Source organism: Canis aureus, chromosome 30 (assembly GCF_053574225.1).
Source record: "Canis aureus isolate CA01 chromosome 30, VMU_Caureus_v.1.0, whole genome shotgun sequence".
Taxonomy (NCBI): Eukaryota; Metazoa; Chordata; class Mammalia; order Carnivora; family Canidae; genus Canis; species Canis aureus.
Window position 1 is genome coordinate 19323454 of NC_135640.1, and position 22031 is coordinate 19345484.

Here is a 22031-nt window from a genome sequence, read left to right on the forward strand (position 1 = left end):
GGGGCCGGGATGCTCCGCGTAACGGGAGAGACGAAGTAGTTAAAAAAAATCTTGCTAGCGAGGGGCCGGAGCCTCGGGATGTGGGTATATAAGGGCGCGCCTCCAGCGCAGAGCTGCTGCCGCTGCCGCTGCTGCTCCTGCTGCTGCTCCTGCTCCTGCTCCTGCTCCTGCTCCTGCCGCCGCCCGAGAGCCGGGACTGGGCGCACCGGCCCGAGGCCCGCGGGGAGCAACCGGGTCGGGTGGGGCCCGAGCGGGGCTCCTGCTGCACCGCCGGGGCGGCCGCGGGACCCTCCCTCTGACTTGGTTTCCCCTCCGCCGCGCCCCCGCCCCGGTGCGCTGCGGCCCCCACACCCGCGCGGGAGGCCGGGCGGACGGCGATGAGCGCAGGGGCCCGGCCAGCGGGGCTCGGGCGGCGGGAGTAGGGCCCGGCGGGGGCGGGGGCGGGGGCGGGGGCGGGGGCTCGAGCTCCGGCGGCGCGGGCAGAGGGCTCCGAGGCTGCCCGCGACCCCCGCGCCGCGCCGCGATGAGCCGCGCGCTCTCGCTGCTGCTGGGCGCCGCGCTGCTCTGCGGCCCCGGGGTTTCCTGCCGCCGCGTGGTCAGCGGTGAGTCGGGGGCCGCGGATCCCGGGGGGGGGGGGCACGGGGCGGCGGGGGGCGGGTGCAGACACTGGGGAGACGCCGTGTTCCGCCTTCTTCCCCGCTCCCCAGAAACGCGCACCGAGAAAAGTTTAAATTTTTTGGAGGTGCCTGGTCCGGCAGCTGCGGCGCGCGCTCTGCTGCGTCCTCGGCGGCGCAGCGTCTTCCAGGAGCCCTTTCCACTTTGCTTCGTGACGGAGTCGGCCACGGGGCAGGGCACCCTCCTGCAGCCGGCTCGGGAAACCTAAAGCCCGGAGAACCCTGCAGACATGCCACCCCCTGTTGGCCCGGCTCCACTTCGGTCCCCCGCTGGGTCCGCTCGGATGGTGCCTGGGGCCAGAGCTGCTCCCCTGGGCCGCTCGCAGACTCGGGGGCACAAAGCCCTTGTTCTCACGGCGGCCTGACACTGCTGAGCGCTGTGTGCGGCCTCCTTTCCTTTGCCCACGCACACCTGGTTCCAAGGTAGGGACTTCTCCGGAGACAAGTCAGGTGCAGGTAGGCTGAGGGGCACCTGGCAATGACCACGGGTTGCTGCACACAGTAGGCGCTCAGTTAGGGGGCTGGAGGCAGTGCCAGGGAAACGGATCAAATTGGCGAGCTTCCCAGCATTCGCTCTGGGTTTTTTCTTTTTTTTCTTTTTCTTCGACTTTCACTGTTCTCTGGTTGAGCAATACCTATCACACTCACCCTCTCTTAGTTTTTGGGAAAGTCTCTTAAAAAACAAAACAAAACAAAAAGGGAAGATTCTCAAAAGCTTAGAATGAATGAATAGTGCCTCACGTGAAAACCGAGCGTAACTATCCCCCCTGAAATTTCTTGCAACGGTAATTAAAGTGGTGCAATAAGTATCTGTTGAATGTGTGTGGGCGTGAGTTTTAAGTGTGGATTTTTTCTAAATGTAAAAAAGCGCAAATTCCTTCTCACATTCTGTCCATCTGTAGAACAGGTGCCACTAGAGGTAAGGATAAATGACAAGTGGTATCAGCTTAATGGGTACTGAAGCCAGACCTTTGGAAACTGGCATGTGAAGCTTAATTGTTGTTGATCTTCCCTTCAGCAGTATGTGATGTTCTGCATCTTAAGAATACAATTCTTAAATGTCTAGTTATTGATCACTCTCTGCTAACTTTTTGGCCCTCTGGAGACACTGGAATTAAATACCCTGTGAACTGTCATTAGGACATGCGTGCTGCTTACATTTGGGGGGCATGGGGAGAAAATCAGGCTCTTTGCATTGATAAAATGAAAACTTTTGAGTACCAAGTAAGGATGTTACAGGAACTATGCACTAGATCCCTTTCCCCCTAATTTAGCTTTGAAGAAAAAGTTCACTCTATAGACCTATCTGAATATGTAAATTGCATATTTGACTGCCTTTGTGTTTATGAGAATTACTCTTACAAATGAATGAGCAGCAGAGACCAGGCTTTTAGCATATGGTGTGTTTTAAACTCACAGAAACACTTCATTGATACTTAAATAGTATCCTTTTGGTATATTCTTGTTTATATGCCATAAAACTTGCAAAGGAGAAGGATGATATGGAAACTAAAAACATAACTTAAAAAATTATTGATGTTTATTTTCTGTTCTATTGCGTAAATTGTTGCAAACCTTTTGTTGTGTTTTTCTATTAAGTATTTATAGGCATCTTGTAGGTGACATCTGGAAAATTTCTAATTAACTGAACATGATCTATTTGATTTAGCATAAATGATGATGTTTACTTGATATCAAAATAATTACTTAGTTATGGCTTTCTTATGAATAATTTAATTGCCTTTGGCCATAAAAATTCACATTAAAATTTAACCATTATAAGTTTGTGGCTTTATCCTTTAAAGATAAATTTTTAAAAATATATTTTAGCCATAATAGCATGAGTACAGACAGTCCAAAACATGACATGCTGGAAATAGTAGATCTAATGTCTGCCTTACCAGTGTTAAGTTTTGAGTGGTGCATCAGCTTTTTCCTGCCACTGGGGACCATTGACCGAAATTTTACTCAAGTGTCTATCAAGTGAAACAAGCTCTTTGGGGGCACTATTAGGAACATCCTTATATAGAATGCATTTGCTGTTTGTTAGATATCAGTACAACTATTTGCAATTTCTATGTAGTGTACCAAAATAATTACTTTTCCCAGAAAAAAAGACAGGAACTCACAAAATAATCCTTTATAGAAATTTTCTTCCTTTAAGTACTTCAAAATATTCAATAAGATACTTTCCAATACTTTTAAATACATCACTATTTTAAAACTTGAGAGCATTATTTATAAATGAAATAAAAATATTTTAACAAGAAATAACATTTTTTTAAAGATTTTATTTATTTATTCGTGAGAGACACAGAGAGAGGCAGAGACATAGGAAGAGGGAGGAGAAACAGGTTTCATGCAGGGAGCTGGATGTGGGACTGGATCCCAGGACCACGGGATCACACCCTGAGCCAAAGGTAGACATTGAACCCCTGAGCCACCTGGGTGTCCCAAGAAATAACATTTCAAACTTCATCATCATAATGTGCCCCATAAGAGTTAATAGCATCTAATTAGTTAGTTAACAGGAAAGTATTTTTATAGGTTAGTGGTCATGCTTACTTTGATGCACAAATATGTAATAAATTATATAACCATGAGAGTAATTTAATAAATTAAATAATATTTAATGAAAGAGTATTTAATTAATTTATGAGTCAAAGTTGAGAACTACTTTTAGGATCTTAGATTTGCACTGATTTGTTGCTTTAACACAGATATGTAGAGAATATTTGTGGGGAGTACAACCATTTAATTCTGTTACTTGACTGGGAGAGAATGACATCTTTAGGACAAAGGTAAGAGGATTTTACTTATGGGGACTTGGGTCCATATGAAAAAGAAGTGTTCAGGGGTGTCTGGGAGGTTCAACTGGTTAAGCATCCGACTCTTGGTTTCAGCTCAGGTTGTGATTTCAGGGTCGTGGGATCAAGCTCTGCGCTGGGCTCTGTGCTGGGCATGGAGCCTGCTTGAAATTCTCTCCTTCTGCACCACCTCTCTCTTCCTCTCTCTCCCCCTCCCCCTCTCCCTCTCAAATAAATAAGTAAAATCTTTTTTTAAAAAAAGAGGTATTCAAAATTCAGGTTTCTAAGATGGGAAGATATATCTGAAGATCATATGGATATTTTTAAGCATTTGAAGTGTTTTGATGTAGTGTGTGTGTGTGTGTATTTTACTCTTGCTTTTTCTTTTTAGTGTTCACAGCAGTGATCCCCAACTTGTTATGCAACAAAATGGCATTAGGTCAATTGGTCATGGTCATTAGGTCAAGGTCATTAGGTCATGGTACCTCCAAATTTCTGCAGAAAACTTTAATACATATTATTTTGAACTCATTAAAACTGGCCTGCATTGGGGCAGCCTGGGTGGCTCAGCGGTTTAATGCCACCTTTAGCCCAGGGCACGATCCTGGAGACCTGGGTTCAAGTCCCACGTCAGGCTCCCTGCATGGAGCCTGCTTCTCCCTCTGCCTGTGTCTCTGCCTGCCCCTCTCTCATGAATAAATAAATAAAATTTAAAAAAAAGTTTTAAAAAATTGGCCTGTATTTTATTTAAGAGACTGGGTGATTTAGACACATCTCTTTTATTGTGCAGATGCCACAGAATTATGCAAATTAATGTGTGTTGACCAGTAGTCTATAGATTATTGTAATAGCAAGGGAGATAGGAAAAATCTGCTGAGCATACCCCATCCTGTAGTACTGTTCCATGACATCATCAAAAGCATAAAGTGATGACAGTGCAGTTTTCAAAGATGCAATTACTTTAAGTATCTCTTGGGCAGGAAAGGAACAAATTAATCTTATTACCAGTCATTTAATAAATTACACATCTATCATTGCCATTACTCCTTAACTGCTATTTTTCATCATTTTATAGTTTTGTTTTAGGACTCTTTTTCCTGAGGATAGCAGTATCTATTACATTAATGTTAAAAAAGAGGTGGTATTATATGGGGTCTAGAATGGAAATCCAGCTGATGTTCTTACTAACAATTTTTACTTTTTATAGCAGCTTTCTTTGCTGGCACTTGGCATACAGGTGGATGGAAATACACAACTGGCAGGCAAGATTATTTCTTTCACTATTGTAACATATTACTTGGTAATATAACATGCCTGACAATTTGACTATAGTTGCAATCCTTGTAATTGGGAAAAATTTATTTGGGCTTTGCTTTCTTTAGAAAATTAAAGGGCTTGATAAAAAAATAGTTAAGGCTAGATATGGTTTGAAAATATGAGATAGATGTTCCAATATTTGTCCCATGTCTCTGTGTTCAGTAACAGAAAATCCACAATCTGCTTAGAAAAACAGACTCTGTTTTTTTAGAAAAACAAACCCTTAATGCACAAGCCCTTGCATATACCAGCAATGCTAATCAGTAACAAATCAATTCTGATAATCATAACATAGAAAACATGCATCATGCATGTATTCATCAATCCCTTTGTTACCAAAATATTTCACTTTAGAAAAAATACTACATTTGGGACATATATGGAGGCAGCATGAACCTCTGGGTAAAGACATGGACTATGGAGCCAGACAGACTGCCTGCTTCTAGACCCTGACTTAAGAGATGTGTAAATCTGGCAAAATATTGAACTTTTCTATGTTGCCTTGCTCATTTTAAAAAACGGATGAGAGCTACATCATGAGACCTATAGCACAGGATTGTTGGAGGGTTAAGGGGTTTGGACAGATTCAGGCGGATTGGGTCATGCACAGACAGTACATGCAGAGAAGCTGAGAGGGAGCTCAGTATGCAAGCCCACCTAGAGGGAAACACAACTTTTTCTAGCTGAAGAGCCTACATCACCAGGAGAGAACATAGTTTCCTAATTTACCAAAATTGTGCTAGCCATGAGACCCTTCATGCTAAACTATTGATAAATTTCTGGTGTTATGATTATCAGTGCTTCTTTAAAACTCCTTTTTAGGTAAGAAAACTGGCCAGAAAAGTTTGTCATGTCCCCATGCATACCCACAGTTCAAGGACAGCTCTGGCATTCAAAGCCAGTTTGAATGGAGGCTTTAACCTTTAAGTCACACAGGTACTTGGTTTGCCATTTGTTATTTAGATCTCAGCTTGAAATATGCAAATTAAAAAAATGAGTCTCTTTCCCTTCTCAAAGCTTGTGGTATTTCCCAAGGGGGGAAGATAGGACTTGCAGCTGCCACCACTGTCCACAAAATGACCCAGAACTACAGTTTTGAGTTTGTTTATCAATGCAAGAAAAGAGGTCCCAGCACACTCATGATAGTGCATTATGCATTTAATTGCACTATAAAATCAACATTACAAAAATGAGCTATTATAATAAAGAATGTTTTAATTTTTTAATAAAGAAGGATTCTTAAGAAGTTGGTGTAATATTGAACACTGAAAGGAGGACACTGCTTGAAAGCATTTCTTTTTAGTTTAGAAGTGTTGGCATTGCTGTCAGAGTTTATGTCACAATGTATAATGTGGGACCAGCCCGTTTAGCAATGTGATTTTGGGGAGACTAAGAAAGAATGATAAAAAACAAATTATTTTGTGGAATTCTGGTAAAATATCCAAAGTTCAGTCAGTCAGGTTTGGGGAAGACTTGTCATGTAGATTCTCTTTTATACAACTTTTAAAAAAATATTTTATTTTTATTCATGAGAGACACAGACAGAGGCAGAGACATAGGCAGAGGGAGAAGCAGGCTCCCTGTGGGGAGCCTGATGCGGGACTGGATCCCAGGACCCGGGGATCACGTCCTGAGCCAAAGGCAGATCTCAACCACTGAGCCACACAGGTGCCCCCAACTTATTTATTTATTTATTTTTGCAACTAAAAGTAGATCATGATTGAATCATAAGAATTCATAAGAGGTCTATGCTTTTATTGAAAATTATGGTATAAATTCAACTCAATATTGATAATATATGACTATAGTGTAAGGTACAAGAAAAATGTATTGCTTTACTAATAGAGGACTCAACTGTCAGAAAGTTAATAAATATAAGCAAAATAAAACTGAATCATAGATCCCTTCTATTTAGGAAGAACAAAGTAAACTGCCATAACTTAATAAGTTTGGCCTCACTTTTGTATCTTGCCAAAAACATTTACTGCCAATAGTTAGCTCTAAAGGAATTTTCATGACTATAACAAAAGACAAAACCATCTATTCGTGGGAATAGTAGAATAGCAGAATCTTAGTGGTGACAATGGTAGGAATGTTTATTTTAGTAGGCAGTACTGAGAATTATCCTAAGTAAAAGTGCAAGTATACGTATGTAGTTCTGTATTGCATGTGTGTATAAAATTAATAGGTGTAGAATCCTAGGTGGTAAGTCTTTTGTAACTCTTATAAATAAGCCAACAATCAAAGGATGTCTGTCACTGTAATACTAGGTGATGTTTAATTATTGTTAAAGTTTGCCTTAGTGTAACTGTTATATGGTTATCTCAATATTTATCTAAATACTTTATGGTTAATAGAATAGTAGATGCAAGTAAATGTAGTATATGGAAGGTTAGAATTCCTCTTGTTCAAAATAGTCAATGGAAGATTTTGTCTGAATGTAACGTTTAAAGATCAGAGAAAAGGAGATTCTCCGTGTGATCTCACAGAATGAGAAGAGAGGTCATTGTAATGGTTCTCTAGGAAGATTAGACTTTACAGAAGTGGGGAAAGTTGCTTCCAAAAGGTCTGTATTAATGGAACTTTTCTGGGAATTAGGGCAACATTTGTTTCCCAGCTGTTGGGAGTTCCACTGCCGTGACAGCCAAATGTGATCAGCTGAAATGGTGGTGAGCGTTCAGTAGCTTCTTCTGCTGATTTTGCTGCAGCTTGGACCAAATTTGCACAATAAGGCAGTAGTTGGTAGTGAAATAGAAATGGATGTGAAGAAATCCAGTGTCAGCTTTAACTTACTGTATATATAAATGGTAATAAAACTGGGCAATGTATCTATAATTTTCTGTAAACAGCCTTGCTAGATCTGAACGGCTAGTGACTTTTCAGTTCAAAATCTGAGGACACAGCTGATATTCAGTGAATACCTTGGAGTTAATATCTCCCTGTGCTAGTGGTAACTGGCCACTGTTCTGATCCCCTGACAGTCCCTCTGCTATGCAGCCACCATAGTCTCTACCTCCTCACCATGACCCTGGACCACTCCATCATCTACAACCAAAGAGGGGAATGCCTGTCACAGACAGTGCCACAGCCAGCTATCATCTAGGACTTCTGCAGTATCCGTCATTACTTTAAATACAGTCCCTGCCTTAGGTTTTTCTCTTATTAGTATTATTTCACTGTAGACTCACATGGTGATGTTAGGAATTTCCCCATTACACTAAAGTTCTCTTAAGAATTTCATTCAAAGAGCTATCTTAATTTTATAAATGAGTTAATTCTTGTCATCATTTCTGTGTCCTTACCATAAACAAATCTGTGTTGTATTTATTTTTAACATATCAAAGATAATGAGCAGAAATTGTTGGCATATAAATCATAGGTAGGCACCCTCTGAATGTGTGCTGGCTTTGTTACATAAACAATTTTTACTCGTTCAAATGCCTGACTAATTTAAAAAAAATATTGGCTCCTTTTGACATCTTGCAAAACAATGTTGGTGGATAATTTAATATTTCAGAAATGCTGAAGTCAAATTCAAGTCTGAGAGTTCTTGAGAGTAAAAAAATTGAGCAAGTTGAAAGCTCAAGGGAATGCAGTTGAGATATATTTTGAGACTTAGAAATATGTAAAGGATGTAGAAGAAGAAAATGGAAATAGCTTGCTTTAAAAATGCAAGCACAGAACTTACTGGGCTTAATGACATTTTTAGAATATTATCAGGAACAACCATTTTAAACAATGAAGTCATCACAAAATCTAATAATAAATTAGGAGAAATTAAAATAAATAATTGTGTTAGAATCAGCCATTGGGACTTCCATGTTTCTCTCTAAAGGATTATTTATTTCAGACGGATTTGTCCTCTTGATGTCTCTTTAATTCCATTTTCCTGTGGTCATTCATACTAACGTTTTATTTTTCATTAACAATTAGTTAGGGGCAGTCCGTTAATTTGTGCTTATTATACAGTGTGTTGCTCCCGGGTCCAGATCACAGTTAATGAGACAGAGAGGACACCCGGCTGGCTGGCTTGCCTTGTTGCAACTATTTTATTAGAGGACTCTCCTCAGCTTGTGCCAAGATATTGAATGCCTATCAGTCAAACACTGTGGTGAGGTTAATGGCCTCCTGATTTCTGCTCCCTCCTGACTCTGAGTGTCCTCATAGGTCATTAATTGCCAATTCTGAGGGAGAATGGATGTGATACCGATGTTGACTCAGTGTGATGTACTGTAATTAAGAGTATAAAGCTTGAAGTTGTATTTTTTGGGTATAATAGCACTCCTCTCCTTCCACTACTGACAAATTTTCTTGATCAGCTACAAAATTAAATACTTGGTAAAAAAAAACTCCAATCCAACAAGAATCATGTTTATGCAGACAAATCTTTTTTTTTTTTTTTATGCACACAAATCTTAAGAAAGCAGGAAAGCTCTGCCTTAATTTCTTAGCACAAAGTAATTTGACTTCATTTTACATAAAATTATTGGTAGTCTGTTTTCTGAGACCAACTCTAAACTGAAATCGGAAAAAGATGAGAAAAGTAATAGAGGCTATGGGCAGGTTGGGAATAAGAAATAATGACAGAGGGACACATGGCATTTTTAATGTTGACAGCAGACATCAGAAGTGAACCAAAGAAGCTCTGAAAAACAAAACAAAACAGGATGGCTGTTCTGGAGATTTCTCTGTATAATTGGCTTACTTGTCAGGTGGTATAAGGGGGCGGATGTAAACAATAGAACAATAGGAATTCCACTGCTGGTAGAGTTAGTTAAATCCTGTACAGTGTAATATCCCTGGTGTGTCTCTATTATGACCTGATGTGATCATCTGCAGTTGCAGTTATGTCACTGAGTTATTAGGAAAAGTTATTCTGCTCAATACATAGACATATGTGAAATTCAATTCTGAGAGATTGTTTTATTTATTTTATTTTATTTATTATTTATTTTTAAAAGATTTTATTTATTCATGAGAGAGAGAGAGAGAGGCAGAGACACAGGCAGAGGGAGAAGCAGGCTCCATGCTGGGAGCCTGATGTGGGACTCGATCCCGGGTCTCCAGGATCAGGCCCTGGGCTGAAGGCAGCGCTAAACCGCTGAGCCACCCGGGATGCCCTGAGAGATTGTTTTAAATCAAACTTTTGTTGCCTGTATATTTAAATCTTCACAGATGTTGTTAGAGCAGAAGTAGAGCAATAATGTTGCACAATGAAACTTGATAAAAAGGGTGATATTCCATTAAGAGGTCTCAAAATTATTTTAAGCTTCATTTGGGGTTCTGGCATATATGTATATGTATATATATGTATATATATATATGCCATATATGTATGATTTTTAAAATATATGCATATATATATACACACATATGAATATAGTGACTTTAAAAATCTTTAGAGATACAGGATAGGTGGTTTAACCAAGTGCTGTAATTCATAAAAATTCTTAAAATACAAGTATAAATAAAAATTACATTTTAAATTTCCTTCCCAAATTCTGATTATTCTCTTTATTTATTCATACATTTTGGACATTTTGTTGCTGCCAGTCTTTATTCCTAAAGAAATATGCAGTAAAACTACCAATCGTTAAGATTAACCATGGGGAAAGGTAAATTTAAATGAATTTGGATTTGAATTGAATGAAATTCTAAATTAGGGAAAGTTATTTTTTTTCTTTTAAAGTTGTATTTATTTATTTGAGACAGAACAGAAGAAGGGGCGGAGGGAGAGAGAATCTCAAGCAGACTCCCCACTGAGCTTGGTGGCTCCATGTGGGGCTCGATCTGACAAACCTGATATCAGGACCCTGAGATCATGACCTGACCGAAATCAAGAGTTAGATGCTCAACTGACTGAACCACCCAGGAGCCCCTAAATTAGGGAAAGTTTAAAAGAAATGCAGTGTTACTACTTTTAGACTCATAAAGGAGTTAATTTCAACTAGTCCAATAGGGCATTTTTTAGGTTATATTTGAAGTCCTTTTATTTAATGTCTCCATTTAATACATAAATCGGGACTCTAAGGCTGAAAAATAATTTGTTCTCATAAATATCATCTAATTTGTTTTTAGCTAATCAATCAACTGTTTTTAAAAGAGAGGTTTGACCAAATTTCAGTTTACCCTGATCTCTACCCAAGTTTCAAAGATTGATAATAATTAGCAATTGATTTATTACCTGATTTTTGTTTCACATTTAAAATGCATTTCTTTTTTATTTGCTTGTTTTAAGTATTTGATTTCCTAAATTCAGTGGTGCCTTCATGGCTCAGTTGGTTGAATGTCCAACTCAGCTTGGGCTGGGGGCATGATCTCAGGGTTGTGAGATCCAGCATGACCTCCACCTGTCCCCCCTTCCTGAGCATGGGTTCTGGAGTCTGCTTGAAGTTCTTTCTGTCCTCCCTCTCTCTCCCCCCTTGCTCCTCTTCCCTGCACTCCTGTGCACTCACTCACTTTCTCCTTCTCCCTCCCACTCTCTAAAATAGATAAAATCTTGATTCTCTAAGTTCAAACTTGGAAAACTTTATTTGGAGTTTATAGCTCATTTGAGATGTCTATGTAAAAGGATAGAAGTCATTGGCTGAGCGACTGGAGCTCACACATACCATGTTCTATAAAATCAGAAAATTGGCAATGAGAATTTTTTCAAAGATTAATCTAGAGTACTATAGAAAGCTATCCTGTCACTTCTAATACCATATTATATTAATACGTTATTACTGGAATTACATTCATTCTGGCCTCTATTAACTTTCGATTTTAATGTATCTGCTTTCATGTATATACAATAAAAGATATTTACACCTTAAATTTGCCACCTTATATCTTTCATACCTTCTATACATTGCTTTTTTTTACTTGTTTTTAAAAATTAAATTGTTTTATGAATTATTTTTCTTTAATAATTTTGACTTTTTAGCTCTCTTTTCTCTAGATAACTGAAATTTCTCCAGCTACTTTTATTTACTGTGGTAGTTTATATCTAAGCCAGAAGAATCATGAGTTCCCTTAACAAAAATTTTCTTGAAGTATGGTGTTTAAAAGTTTATGTTACAGGTTTACTAGGGAATCAATTTGCTTTTAAAAATTGAAAATAATAACTTAAAAAATAAACCCCATAAAATGATTTAGTGGAAGAATCGTTCTTGGGAGAGTGTATCCTGTTTTGATTGGTTCTTTAATCTTAATTCATAGTAGCATTATAAATATAGTTCAGATAATCAACACCTAGATTCTTTTTTTTCAGGCCAAAAGGTGTGCTTCGCTGACCTCAAGCATCCCTGCTACAAAATGGCCTACTTCCATGAACTGTCCAGCCGAGTGAGCTTCCAGGAGGCACGCCTGGCTTGTGAGAGTGAGGGGGGAGCCCTTCTCAGCCTGGACAATGAAGCAGAACAGAAGTTAATAGAAAGTATGTTGCAAAACCTGACAAAACCAGGAACGGGGATTTCTGATGGTGATTTCTGGATAGGGCTTTGGAGAAATGGAGAGGGGCAAACATCTGGTGCCTGCCCAGATCTCTACCAGTGGTCTGACGGAAGCAGTTCCCAGTACCGGTGAGTAGGGATCCTGCAGAGTTGGATGTTCTCTGGGAGACTCAAAAGGGAGAAGGGAGATTTCAGGTTGCCTGGAGAGGATGTCAGAGTAGAATAGGCTAAATGGGTGAAGGGGATTATAAGGAGGGCACTTGTCACGAGCACTGGGTGTTACATGTAAGTGATGAATCACTAAATTCTACCTGAAACTAGTATTACACTATAGGTTGACTAATTGGAATTAAAAAAAAAAAAAAAACTTGAAACAGTAAACAAAACAAAATAGTAGAATGAATGAAATCACTTTGGGGCAGCTGGGGTGGCTCAGTGGTTTAGCGCCGCCATCCACCCAGGGTGTAATCCTGGAGACCCGGGATCGAGTCCCATGTCAGGCTCCCTGCACAGAGCCTGCTTCTCCCTCTGCCTGTGTCTCTGCCTCTCTCTCTCTCTGTGTGCCTCTCATGAATAAGTAAATGAAATTAAAAAAAAAAAAAAAGAAATCACTTTGAGGTGTTCCTGTTGCTCTTTTTATAGAAACTGGTATACTGATGAACCTTCCTGTGGAAGTGAGAAGTGTGTTGTGATGTATCATCAGCCAACAGCCAATCCAGGTCTTGGCGGTCCCTACCTTTACCAGTGGAATGATGACAGGTGCAACATGAAGCACAATTACATCTGCAAGTATGAACCAGGTAGGAAGAACAGTAAGTAGGTATAGCAGATTTTGTGCATATTTGCTTACATTTTTATCTTTACTATTTATATTCAGGTTTCGTTGCCTTTGGCTCCTTTTGTTTCTCTGCTTTGAAACATAGAATGACTTTGCAGCTTGTCATATCCCTCATGAACTGAAATATACTTTATGCTATAGAGCAAACTGCCCGATCAGTTAAGTACAAGGAAGGAACTACACACATGTGGAGAGCTGTCTTTAAGAGAAAATAATATTTATAACCTTAAGGTCAAATTTTGTTTTTGTAAAGAGATTTTATAAAGAATAATCTATTTTAAAATACTGTAAATATTTAGTGTAACGTGTGCGAAGTAGGTAAAAGTCACCAAAGCACCTAGAGTTTTACACATGTGAGCAACAGATCTTTGGATGACTATCTAGTGCACTTAAGGGAACAAAGCAACTCCCTCCTAGAACCTTAGCTTATTGTTTGTTGGCATGTTACTTCGCATGTGCTCCTCCAGGACAGTCAGACTGGTTATAGCTCACTGGCCACGGTGGAAAAAAAGTAGGGGCATGTTCATGGTCTTCCTATTTGTCATTCTTTGGAATATGTCCCCTTGGTTAGCTTTTTGTTTGAAGTCTCCAACTTCTTGCCCTGTGCAGCATGGGAAGATTGCATTGACCTGAGCTATACTTGGTGGGGTTTCCTGTTGACATAGTAAATTTGAATTACTTTGAAGAGGACAGCTCAACTAAATTAATATTTGACCAAAAGTAGAGACTAATCAAAACTACGTGAACTAATTTGTTTATTCACCTAATAAAATCAAACTAGACATTTAGGCTTTGAGATGTTTTTTTTTTTTTTTTTTTTTTCTCATCCTCAGTGTTGGGAAGTGTCATTTTAAGTCTTCTGAGGGGCTGTCTACTTGACCTCATAATGTGTTCATGGAAGGCAATTATAATCAAGTACTGCTATTTCCATTATTCTCTTGAAATTACATGATTCCTTTCTCAGAAGACCTTAAAGCACAAGGGATTATTTGGATTAGATTTACCTTTCTCTTATGTTTATCCTGCTTTTTGGTATATTAGTCAGCTTGCTATATCCCTGGTGAGTTTATTCTTTAAAGCCCTAAATCCATCATTACCCTCCTAGAAGCCTTTGCAAAGCCAAATCTGTTATGCACTTATGTTCTTTGTCTTTATTTTTTTTTCTTGGAAAAACATAAAATTGAAATTCTCTGATATTTTAAGTTGTTGATACTATGTACTTGAAACTATTGAATGAAAGAAAGTATGTTATAGAGTAGTCTTAGTATTTCTTTCCCCTTTCTTTAGCTTTTAAGTAAACTGTTTGACCCTTCATATATTGGTTTATTTTATTTTTATTTTGCATTCATACTTACCAAATTATTCAGGGCCCTGTCAAATCCAGAATCTTGTTTACTTGTTTTGTGTAAGTAATCTAGATTCCTATTACTCATGGAAGAGCATTTAAGATAAAAAATTGTTTTTTAATTCTACATTCTACCTTTATCTTCAAATAATCTATACTTTGTCAATAAGATTCCTTTATATATTTTTTGTTTTTGATGGACATGTTCAGTTTTATAGTTATAAATATGTAACTATATTTATAGTCTTATTAAGATAGTTGAATTTTATTCTTTATTTTAATTTAGATAGTTTCATCTTTATTTATTTTCTATTTGTCAACCTTCCTTGAGCTTAGTGTTTTATTTATGGAGGATGCTGGTTTGAATAAATTTCTTGCTTATATAGTCAGTGCTCTTTAAGAGGAGGCTGATTAGTTTTTGGTGGTGAGGGGTTTGGAGGAGTAAGCAGTGGTATTTATTAAAATTTATGATTTAAAACACCAATTATTTTGAACTTTATTCTCCAATTACCAGAAGTGCTGTGTGGTTTGAACTTAATCTCCTCCTCCTGCCTCCTACATACCATCTAATAATATGACTAATGATATCTGAAGTAGTAAACAATTAACCTAAGTATGAAGAAACTGAATAACTCACTGACTTGCTCATCCTTTTCTCCATTTTTTATTATTATGTATGAGTTACATATCTATTCTTTGTTTCTATCAGTGTTATCCTAAGACATTTTTATGGGGATACTTCAGAAACTAATTTTTATATTTATTAAAATTGCATTATGCACTCTTGTTCTTAAGACATTAAAAATAGTGTATATGGGATTAAATTTCTATAATATTATTTATCAGAAATCACATCAATTTAAAGATTATTAAGATAATTTTTAAGAATAACCAGTTCTGTGTTGGTAAAATACATAATATCTGTATTATTTGTTCAGCAAACACCAGCTGAGCAGCAACAAGCATAGAATGCCTAAGTTCTGTAGAAAAATGAGCGTAGGGTAGGACTGTAAAACCTACAGGAGGCTATTAAAGTGTTAGAGTGACATATGTGTAGAAGAAAATAATAAATATTATTACAGGATGGTGTATGATAAACTTTCAATAAAGAAAGACTATGTGGCCAAATTAGAGTAGCCAACATAATATTAAAAATGATTTAACATTCTACACTAATACAAAATGCTGCATATGTTTTTTTTTCTTTCCATCAAATGACAAACATAAGCAGAGAATTATATTTTGAAGCAAATGAAGATAAGTTACAGGGTTCTTTTTTCTTACTAATTCAATTTACTTTCACTGAACTATTAATTTAACAAATAGAGCCCTTGGGGAAAAAAATAGGCAGCACAGCGGTACCAGATCATGGTAAGAAATTTGGACATTTTTTAATTGCATGACCACTGAAGATATCTTGTCTCATAAAACCAGGGAAAGAAATAACTTTACAAGCCTTAATTTATTATTATTTTTTTTAAAGAAATAGCCACTCCTGGAAAGCAAATCTAACTATGTCATTGTTTTTCTAGGACAGAAATATGTTTTAGCACGTTGTTACTTGAATCATCAATTCCAAATGCAATCCATGTAGTCATCTGCTGAGTGTCATCAGTATAGACATGCTATTGATTTCTAAATACAGTTGGGTGTTGCAAGGATTCACCAAGATCTGAGTTGCAAGATTCACCAAGTGGATACTTTATTCAAAGATAACTAAGTGATGACTTCACAGTTGAATAATTTCATGTAAAATTAAATTCAAAATATAACTTTTATCTGAAATGGTTCAGAAATCAAAACTATGGTATTTACATTATTCATAGACTTTTATTTTCATCTATGTTTGTATTTCTCTTTTATTCATAGACTTTTAGTTTCATCTATGTTTGTATTTCTCTTTTTTATCATTATATATGATGCTTATACTTATTATTTACAGAGATTAATCCAACTTCTCCTATAGAAAAGACTTATTTTACAAATCAACCAGGAGATACCCATCAAAATGTGGTTGTTACTGAAGCAGGTAATGAATTCACGTGTTTCTAACCCTTCTGTCAAAGAGCAGAACCTGTAATTTTAAACTCTGCTTCATGTTGGCACTAATTTTTCTTGTTGCTTGGTACACTAAATTGGGCCTAGGGAACTTTACTTTTGAACTACGTTAGAACAGATAATGCTAAGCTAGTTTTTCTTTTTAAGATTTTATTTATTTATTTGAGAGAGAGAGAGAGAGAGAGCACGCACAAGCAGAAGGAAAGGCAGAGGGAGAGGGGGAGGGAGAAGCAGACACCCAAGACTAAGATAATGACCTGAACTGAAGGCAGATGCTTAACCAACTGAGCCACTCAGGTGTCCCCTAAACTAGTTTCTGAACAAAAGAATCTATTTTGTTTCCTTCTTATTTTTCACTTTAAGTAGACATAACTAGCCATAAACTACACAATCTACATGGAAACCTGAATTCAACAACACATGGGCATTATGACGTAAATTGGCACATTCAGCGGCCTGCCAACAGTGGTGTGCTGGTAAATGTTTAGGGAGTGACTGATGTGGAAATGGGTATAAGGGGAAAAGCCTGAATTGTATCCTTTGCAGAGTCCTGTGGTGGTGTGTACTCCCATTTGGCTGATTTTAGCCTAACAAGGTGACATCACTAGTGAGGAGGGTGGAAAGAATGCATACAATCAGCTGTCAACTCAGCTGCCCCTGTCAAAAGAAATAATGAAATCCCAGTGCAACTGCACATTCCCTGATTGGAATTGTAAGTCCCGATCAGAAATTGCTATTAGTATTAGTTAGGCACTCCTTTTAGGATGGTCCTGTGACAATTGGACAGAAATCTTGATTTATCCTAGTTGATTTGTGAAGATTGAGCCAAAGACTCAAAGTCGCAGAATCTTTCCACAGGTGATCCAAAATCCACGAAAGAGTAGGAAATATTTTCTCTTTTTATTTACTATTATATATAAGGGATCATCATGGTATTTTGAAAAGGAATGAAAATATTTCCTGAATTCTTAAAATCCCTGAAGTCATGTATTGAGGGCTCAAGAAAAGGTGAAAGCATAGCAAGTTATCTCCAAAATACCCCATCACTAAGACCTCAGTTTATATATCTTTTGTTAACAAAGGACATGATGTACAATTAAATGAATAGTTTGATCCAAATCTGGTCACTGACTAGAATAATTTAGATTGGTAATGCCGACAGCTTTTGATTTGCTAACTAAATGTATAGTTTTTCAATTTGCTTTTCTTGTATGGACATGATATTAAACCTTAGTGTGTGTTACTTTTCAGGTGCTTGATTTTAAAACCAGTCAGAACATATAAAGCCAATTAAAAATATTAGTAAATAATTACATGAGGAATATTTTCCCTTTTATGACTCTGAAAAAATGTTTAATAAAGTGATTTTAATCTGTATGGGACTTAAATGTGGCAGTTTTTTATTTTACTAAGAATACCTAGCATTATCAAGTGTGATGAAGCAGGATTAAAAAAGTTATTCATTTTAGAATTTAATTAAGATCAAATCTTTATGCTTCTGGAATCTTGTGTCTCTGGGTTATGACTGTATCATTAGTTAATGTTTACTAATATTTAATATTTTGATTTAATCCCTGAGAGTCTTGCATATCATCAAGGCATTGACCTTATTGGTTAAGATAATTATGTAACCAATAAATCAACAATTATTTTAATAATCAGTGCTTGTTTCTCTAAGTAATAACTGAGAAGGATTAATGAAGTAAGATAGCTAAGATTATTAATATGTTGTGAAAACTAGCCCCTATCTAAATTGCAGATTTAAATAATAGCTTTAGAAATATGGACATTGAACTGGAGCATGGCAACCAGTGAAGTGAGATTTTGTTCTTAATTTTTATCAAACAAATATATATTATTTCATTAGATTATTCAATATTTGGGGAATAAGATTTCTTGGAATTCATTTATTTGTAATAATTCTATTTTAAAGTTTTGGAAAATGTTTATATAATTTTAGTGTTAGAATTTTGCCTCAGCCGTCTCTTTATACTAAGACTGTTTTACTTTTATAGGCATAATTCCCAATCTAATTTATGTTGTTATACCAACAATCCCACTGCTTTTATTGATCCTGGTTGCTTTTGGAACTTGCTGTTTCCAGATGCTGCATAAAAGGTAAATAATTCATATATGTAGAGACAACTTGAAAACTTTTATGTAGGTTTTCCAGAACTCATTAAAAATATTAGTATTAAATTATAATTTTCCTTAAAAACGTTCTGATTTTCATTATCTGTCAGTTTAAATCCAGTATATACAATTTAATGAGACAGGCTTTGTTTATAGGATTCATGAATTATCTCACTTAATATTCACAAGTCGGATGGTGTAGGTACCCACTTGTTTTTGTGTTTCAGTTGAGAAGATGGAGTCTTAGATGGGTTACACAATTTGCTTTGGGTCTCATAGCTAGTGTGTGTATGGTGTGCATCTGATATTGAATCCTTTCAGGCTGACAATGTATGTAACTATACTATACTGTCTCCTGTTTATTATGTATAAGCATTAGTGCTAAAGCTTTCCATCTTGACCTGTATATGTCAAGACTTGATTTTTGGGTGCTGTATGCAAGACTTGATTTTTGGGTGCACTCTGTAATATTTATTTAAAATTTTAAGTACTAGGTAGGCTTTTGTTTATTTCCAAAGGGTCTTTTGAGTATAGGAAATAAAGTCCAATGGCAAAAACAGGTCACTTTTAGTAGGCAGCCTCAAACAAAATGGTATATCTTAACAGCAAGATTCTTGGGAGTATCCTTTTTTTATCTGTTTAATCATACCCTTGAGTTAGAGGTGAAATTTTTTCATGTGTGTCAATTTATCAATTAAAAAGTATATGAAATATATGTATTAAAAGAAAAAGGATGCTGCATTTAAATGAGAGCATATTTGCTGGAATAAACTAGCCATCTTTGTCAGTATTTTGTTTCATTTCATTTCTATTTCACTTTTTGGTACCTGAACAGGGATCTTTGTCAGTATTTTAAACAAAAACTGAGTGCCTCCATCAGAGAAGGGCCTGCATATTTCTCTTTTGATTTGAGTCTATCTTCATCTGTTTCTGAAATAAACCATAATAGAATTCACTAGGGAAAAAAAGCCCCAGGAAGACAAAAAAACATGAAATAGATGTAAACTCTAAATGGTTCACATAAATTGTTTAAAGGAGGACACAAAGCATGCTGTACGAGCTATTTAAATAAGACATTTCAAATAATGATAAGTAAGCATGGCAAATTAATACTACACTTTGTGTTCTCTGGGTTTTCTAATACATATGGGAAACACAGTTAAACTTTTTTTTGTAATGTTTTGTACAGAAAAACGATGAGAGTAAATATCTCGTTTCTTCCCTTAATTCCTAAGACTGTAGATGGAAAGATGATTAGTCATTTTGAAAAGCAGAGAAGTAGAGAGAGGATGTGATATAAATCCTCCCTTAATTCAGCAAACTGTTAAGGGAAGAGCTGTAAATAACAAATGAGCTTGAAAAAAACAATTTTAAAAATATGTAGACGTTGTCATTTCTAAAATAAAAATGACTAAAGTGCCAGTAACTGAGTTTTCTCTAAAGTTTGTTTTTCTTCTTCCAAATAGTGTATTATTGTGGAGATTCTATTAAGATAAAAGTCTTCCAGATTTTTACACTTTGAAGATCTGTGGAGCTCTCACTTGTTTGAAATTCTCAGAGTGAGAAAATAAACCAGACTTGAGTACCTCCACATGCCAGAATTAGCTGTAGTGCTTAATTCATTCATTCTTAGATGGTCCCCTTTTCCTTTCTTCCAGGAAAGCAAGGAGAAACTTCACCAAAGACTCAACTCCATTATCATCTGAGTGCCTTGCAGAAAGTTTAAATTCCAATCTGGTACACATAATGGCTTATGTCATTCCATGTCATATTCAAAATAATGACTTATTTCCTTAACCAATAGTAACTCTGAAATAAAATACTAATGCTACACAAAAGTTTAAGTTATATTAATAACTTAACCACCTTTTATTTACCATCTGAAAACATTTCTTGTTTTTCATAAACTTTGCTTGATTTATTTTTCATTCATGTTAGATGACTTTGTAGATAAAGATGTGTTGGTCTTACTTTTTTTTGGAAGCAAATCTCCAAAACATATAATTTGGGCATATTTTATTAATAACAAATTCACAGTTAAATGGAAGTCAAGTAAGTAACATTATAGAATTGTATTGCTCAGGCTTGTTAGGAAGAGTTCTTTTCTGTCTTGGAAGGACTTCTGCCACTCTTGGTAGACTGAGAATGGACAGAATGGGACACTCACAGGGTGTGGGGCAGATGTCAGATGCCCATAAAGGGACAATCTGTGGGAGGCCAAAAGTGCAGGACCCTGGTTGCAGGAACCGGAAGTGGTTACGTGGTCCAGGTGAGGGCTCATTCTCAGGAAACTGGACTCAGGAATCTAGGTCTTGATAAGTAGCCTGGTAGAGAAGGACTTGCTTAAACTCTAAAACAGGCATTTATGCAGGAGCCTGAGAAGTGGCCATTTTATGGAAAGAGAGTGAGAAGACAGCCAGCGCTCTACAGGGGCTGGAAGTGTGAGCTCGGATTCTACATCTGACAAGGGGGAAGTTCACTCTCAGATCTCTGGGAACTAAGTTACCCAGGCCTGAATCTACTTTGAACTACATTGGTTGAAGAAACTGAAGCAAAACCAAGCTTTCAGGGACTAAGTGAGTTTACTATAAAACAGTAAAACCGAGGGAAGGAGGGGATTAGGAAGGTCCTCATACTTAGGACAAAAGCACTATTTTGATGATTTGGCATTAAATATAGCATATGTGAATGGAAGAATATCCAAAAAGCAAAATTTCAAAAATCACTGATCAAATAAAATGAAGATTTATGGGTGATTATAATGAATGTTTTTGGTATTATGTTAGACACATTTGCCTGTGTGTGTCTGAATGTGTCTGATTTTAAACTAAGAACGGTCAAACAGGGATCAATTTTATTTTTTTCATCATTTCACATGACCTGTTTACCATCTTCACATACTGGAATAATCTAGAATTTTTTGTAGATATGCTGGTGAGAGAAGAAAGGGTCTGAGATATCTCCATTTGGCCCCAAACATGCCTATTTCCATAAAAAGGGCTCAGATGTTGAACTTACTTCTTCTTATGTTTTTCAGTAAAGGAAGAACAAAAACTAGCCCAACCCAGTCCACATTGTGGATTTCAAAAAGCACCAGAAAAGAAAGTGGCATGGAAGTATAAAAATTCACTGACTTGCTCCAAAACCGAAAATAAAATTGTCAAATTCTGGATCTGCATCAGGAATGGCAGGCATCAGAACATTAGCTTGGAATGGCTTGAAATCTCAAAGGGTCTGCAAGATGAACTGTAAGCTCCCCCTTGAGGCAAATATTAAAATAATTTTTATATGTCTGTTAATTCATTTACAAAATACGCTGTGCTAATGAGTGAGACATGCTTATTTCGCTAAAGGATGCACCCAAACTTCCAAGTACATGGAATGGACTGTGCAGATGAAATTGCCGTCAACACATCAGAGAACTAA

General features: G+C 37.1%; 1 protein-coding gene across 3 annotated transcripts; it reads left to right on the plus strand.

Moving 5' to 3' along the window:
- The first annotated feature begins 468 nt into the window (after positions 1-468).
- CHODL (chondrolectin) lies at positions 469-21862 on the plus strand. Of its 3 annotated transcripts, XM_077878864.1 has the most exons (7): positions 469-602; positions 12051-12360; positions 12874-13031; positions 16357-16443; positions 18488-18590; positions 20264-20342; positions 21643-21781. In XM_077878864.1, the coding sequence occupies exons 1-7, from the start codon at positions 524-526 to the stop codon at positions 21643-21645; spliced, it is 819 nt and encodes a 272-aa protein (XP_077734990.1). In that variant the 5' UTR covers positions 469-523; the 3' UTR covers positions 21646-21781. The 3 variants fall into 3 exon arrangements, with proteins under 3 accessions (XP_077734990.1, XP_077734989.1, XP_077734991.1); XM_077878863.1 differs by lacking the exon at positions 20264-20342 and having other exon boundaries at positions 21643-21862; XM_077878865.1 differs by lacking the exons at positions 469-602; positions 20264-20342 and adding an exon at positions 686-1097 and having other exon boundaries at positions 21643-21862.
- The last annotated feature ends 169 nt before the right edge of the window (positions 21863-22031 follow it).

What these genes read in the sequence shown, in the direction of transcription:
- CHODL (XM_077878863.1), top strand. Translation starts at nt 524, where the DNA reads ATGAGCCGCGCGCTCTCGCTGCTGCTGGGCGCCGCGCTGCTCTGCGGC. An exon ending in CTGCCGCCGCGTGGTCAGCG is followed by an intron (nt 603 to 12,050) that starts GTGAGTCGGGGG and finishes CTTTTTTTTCAG; the next exon opens with GCCAAAAGGTGTGCTTCGCT. An exon ending in GGAAGCAGTTCCCAGTACCG is followed by an intron (nt 12,361 to 12,873) that starts GTGAGTAGGGAT and finishes CTCTTTTTATAG; the next exon opens with AAACTGGTATACTGATGAAC.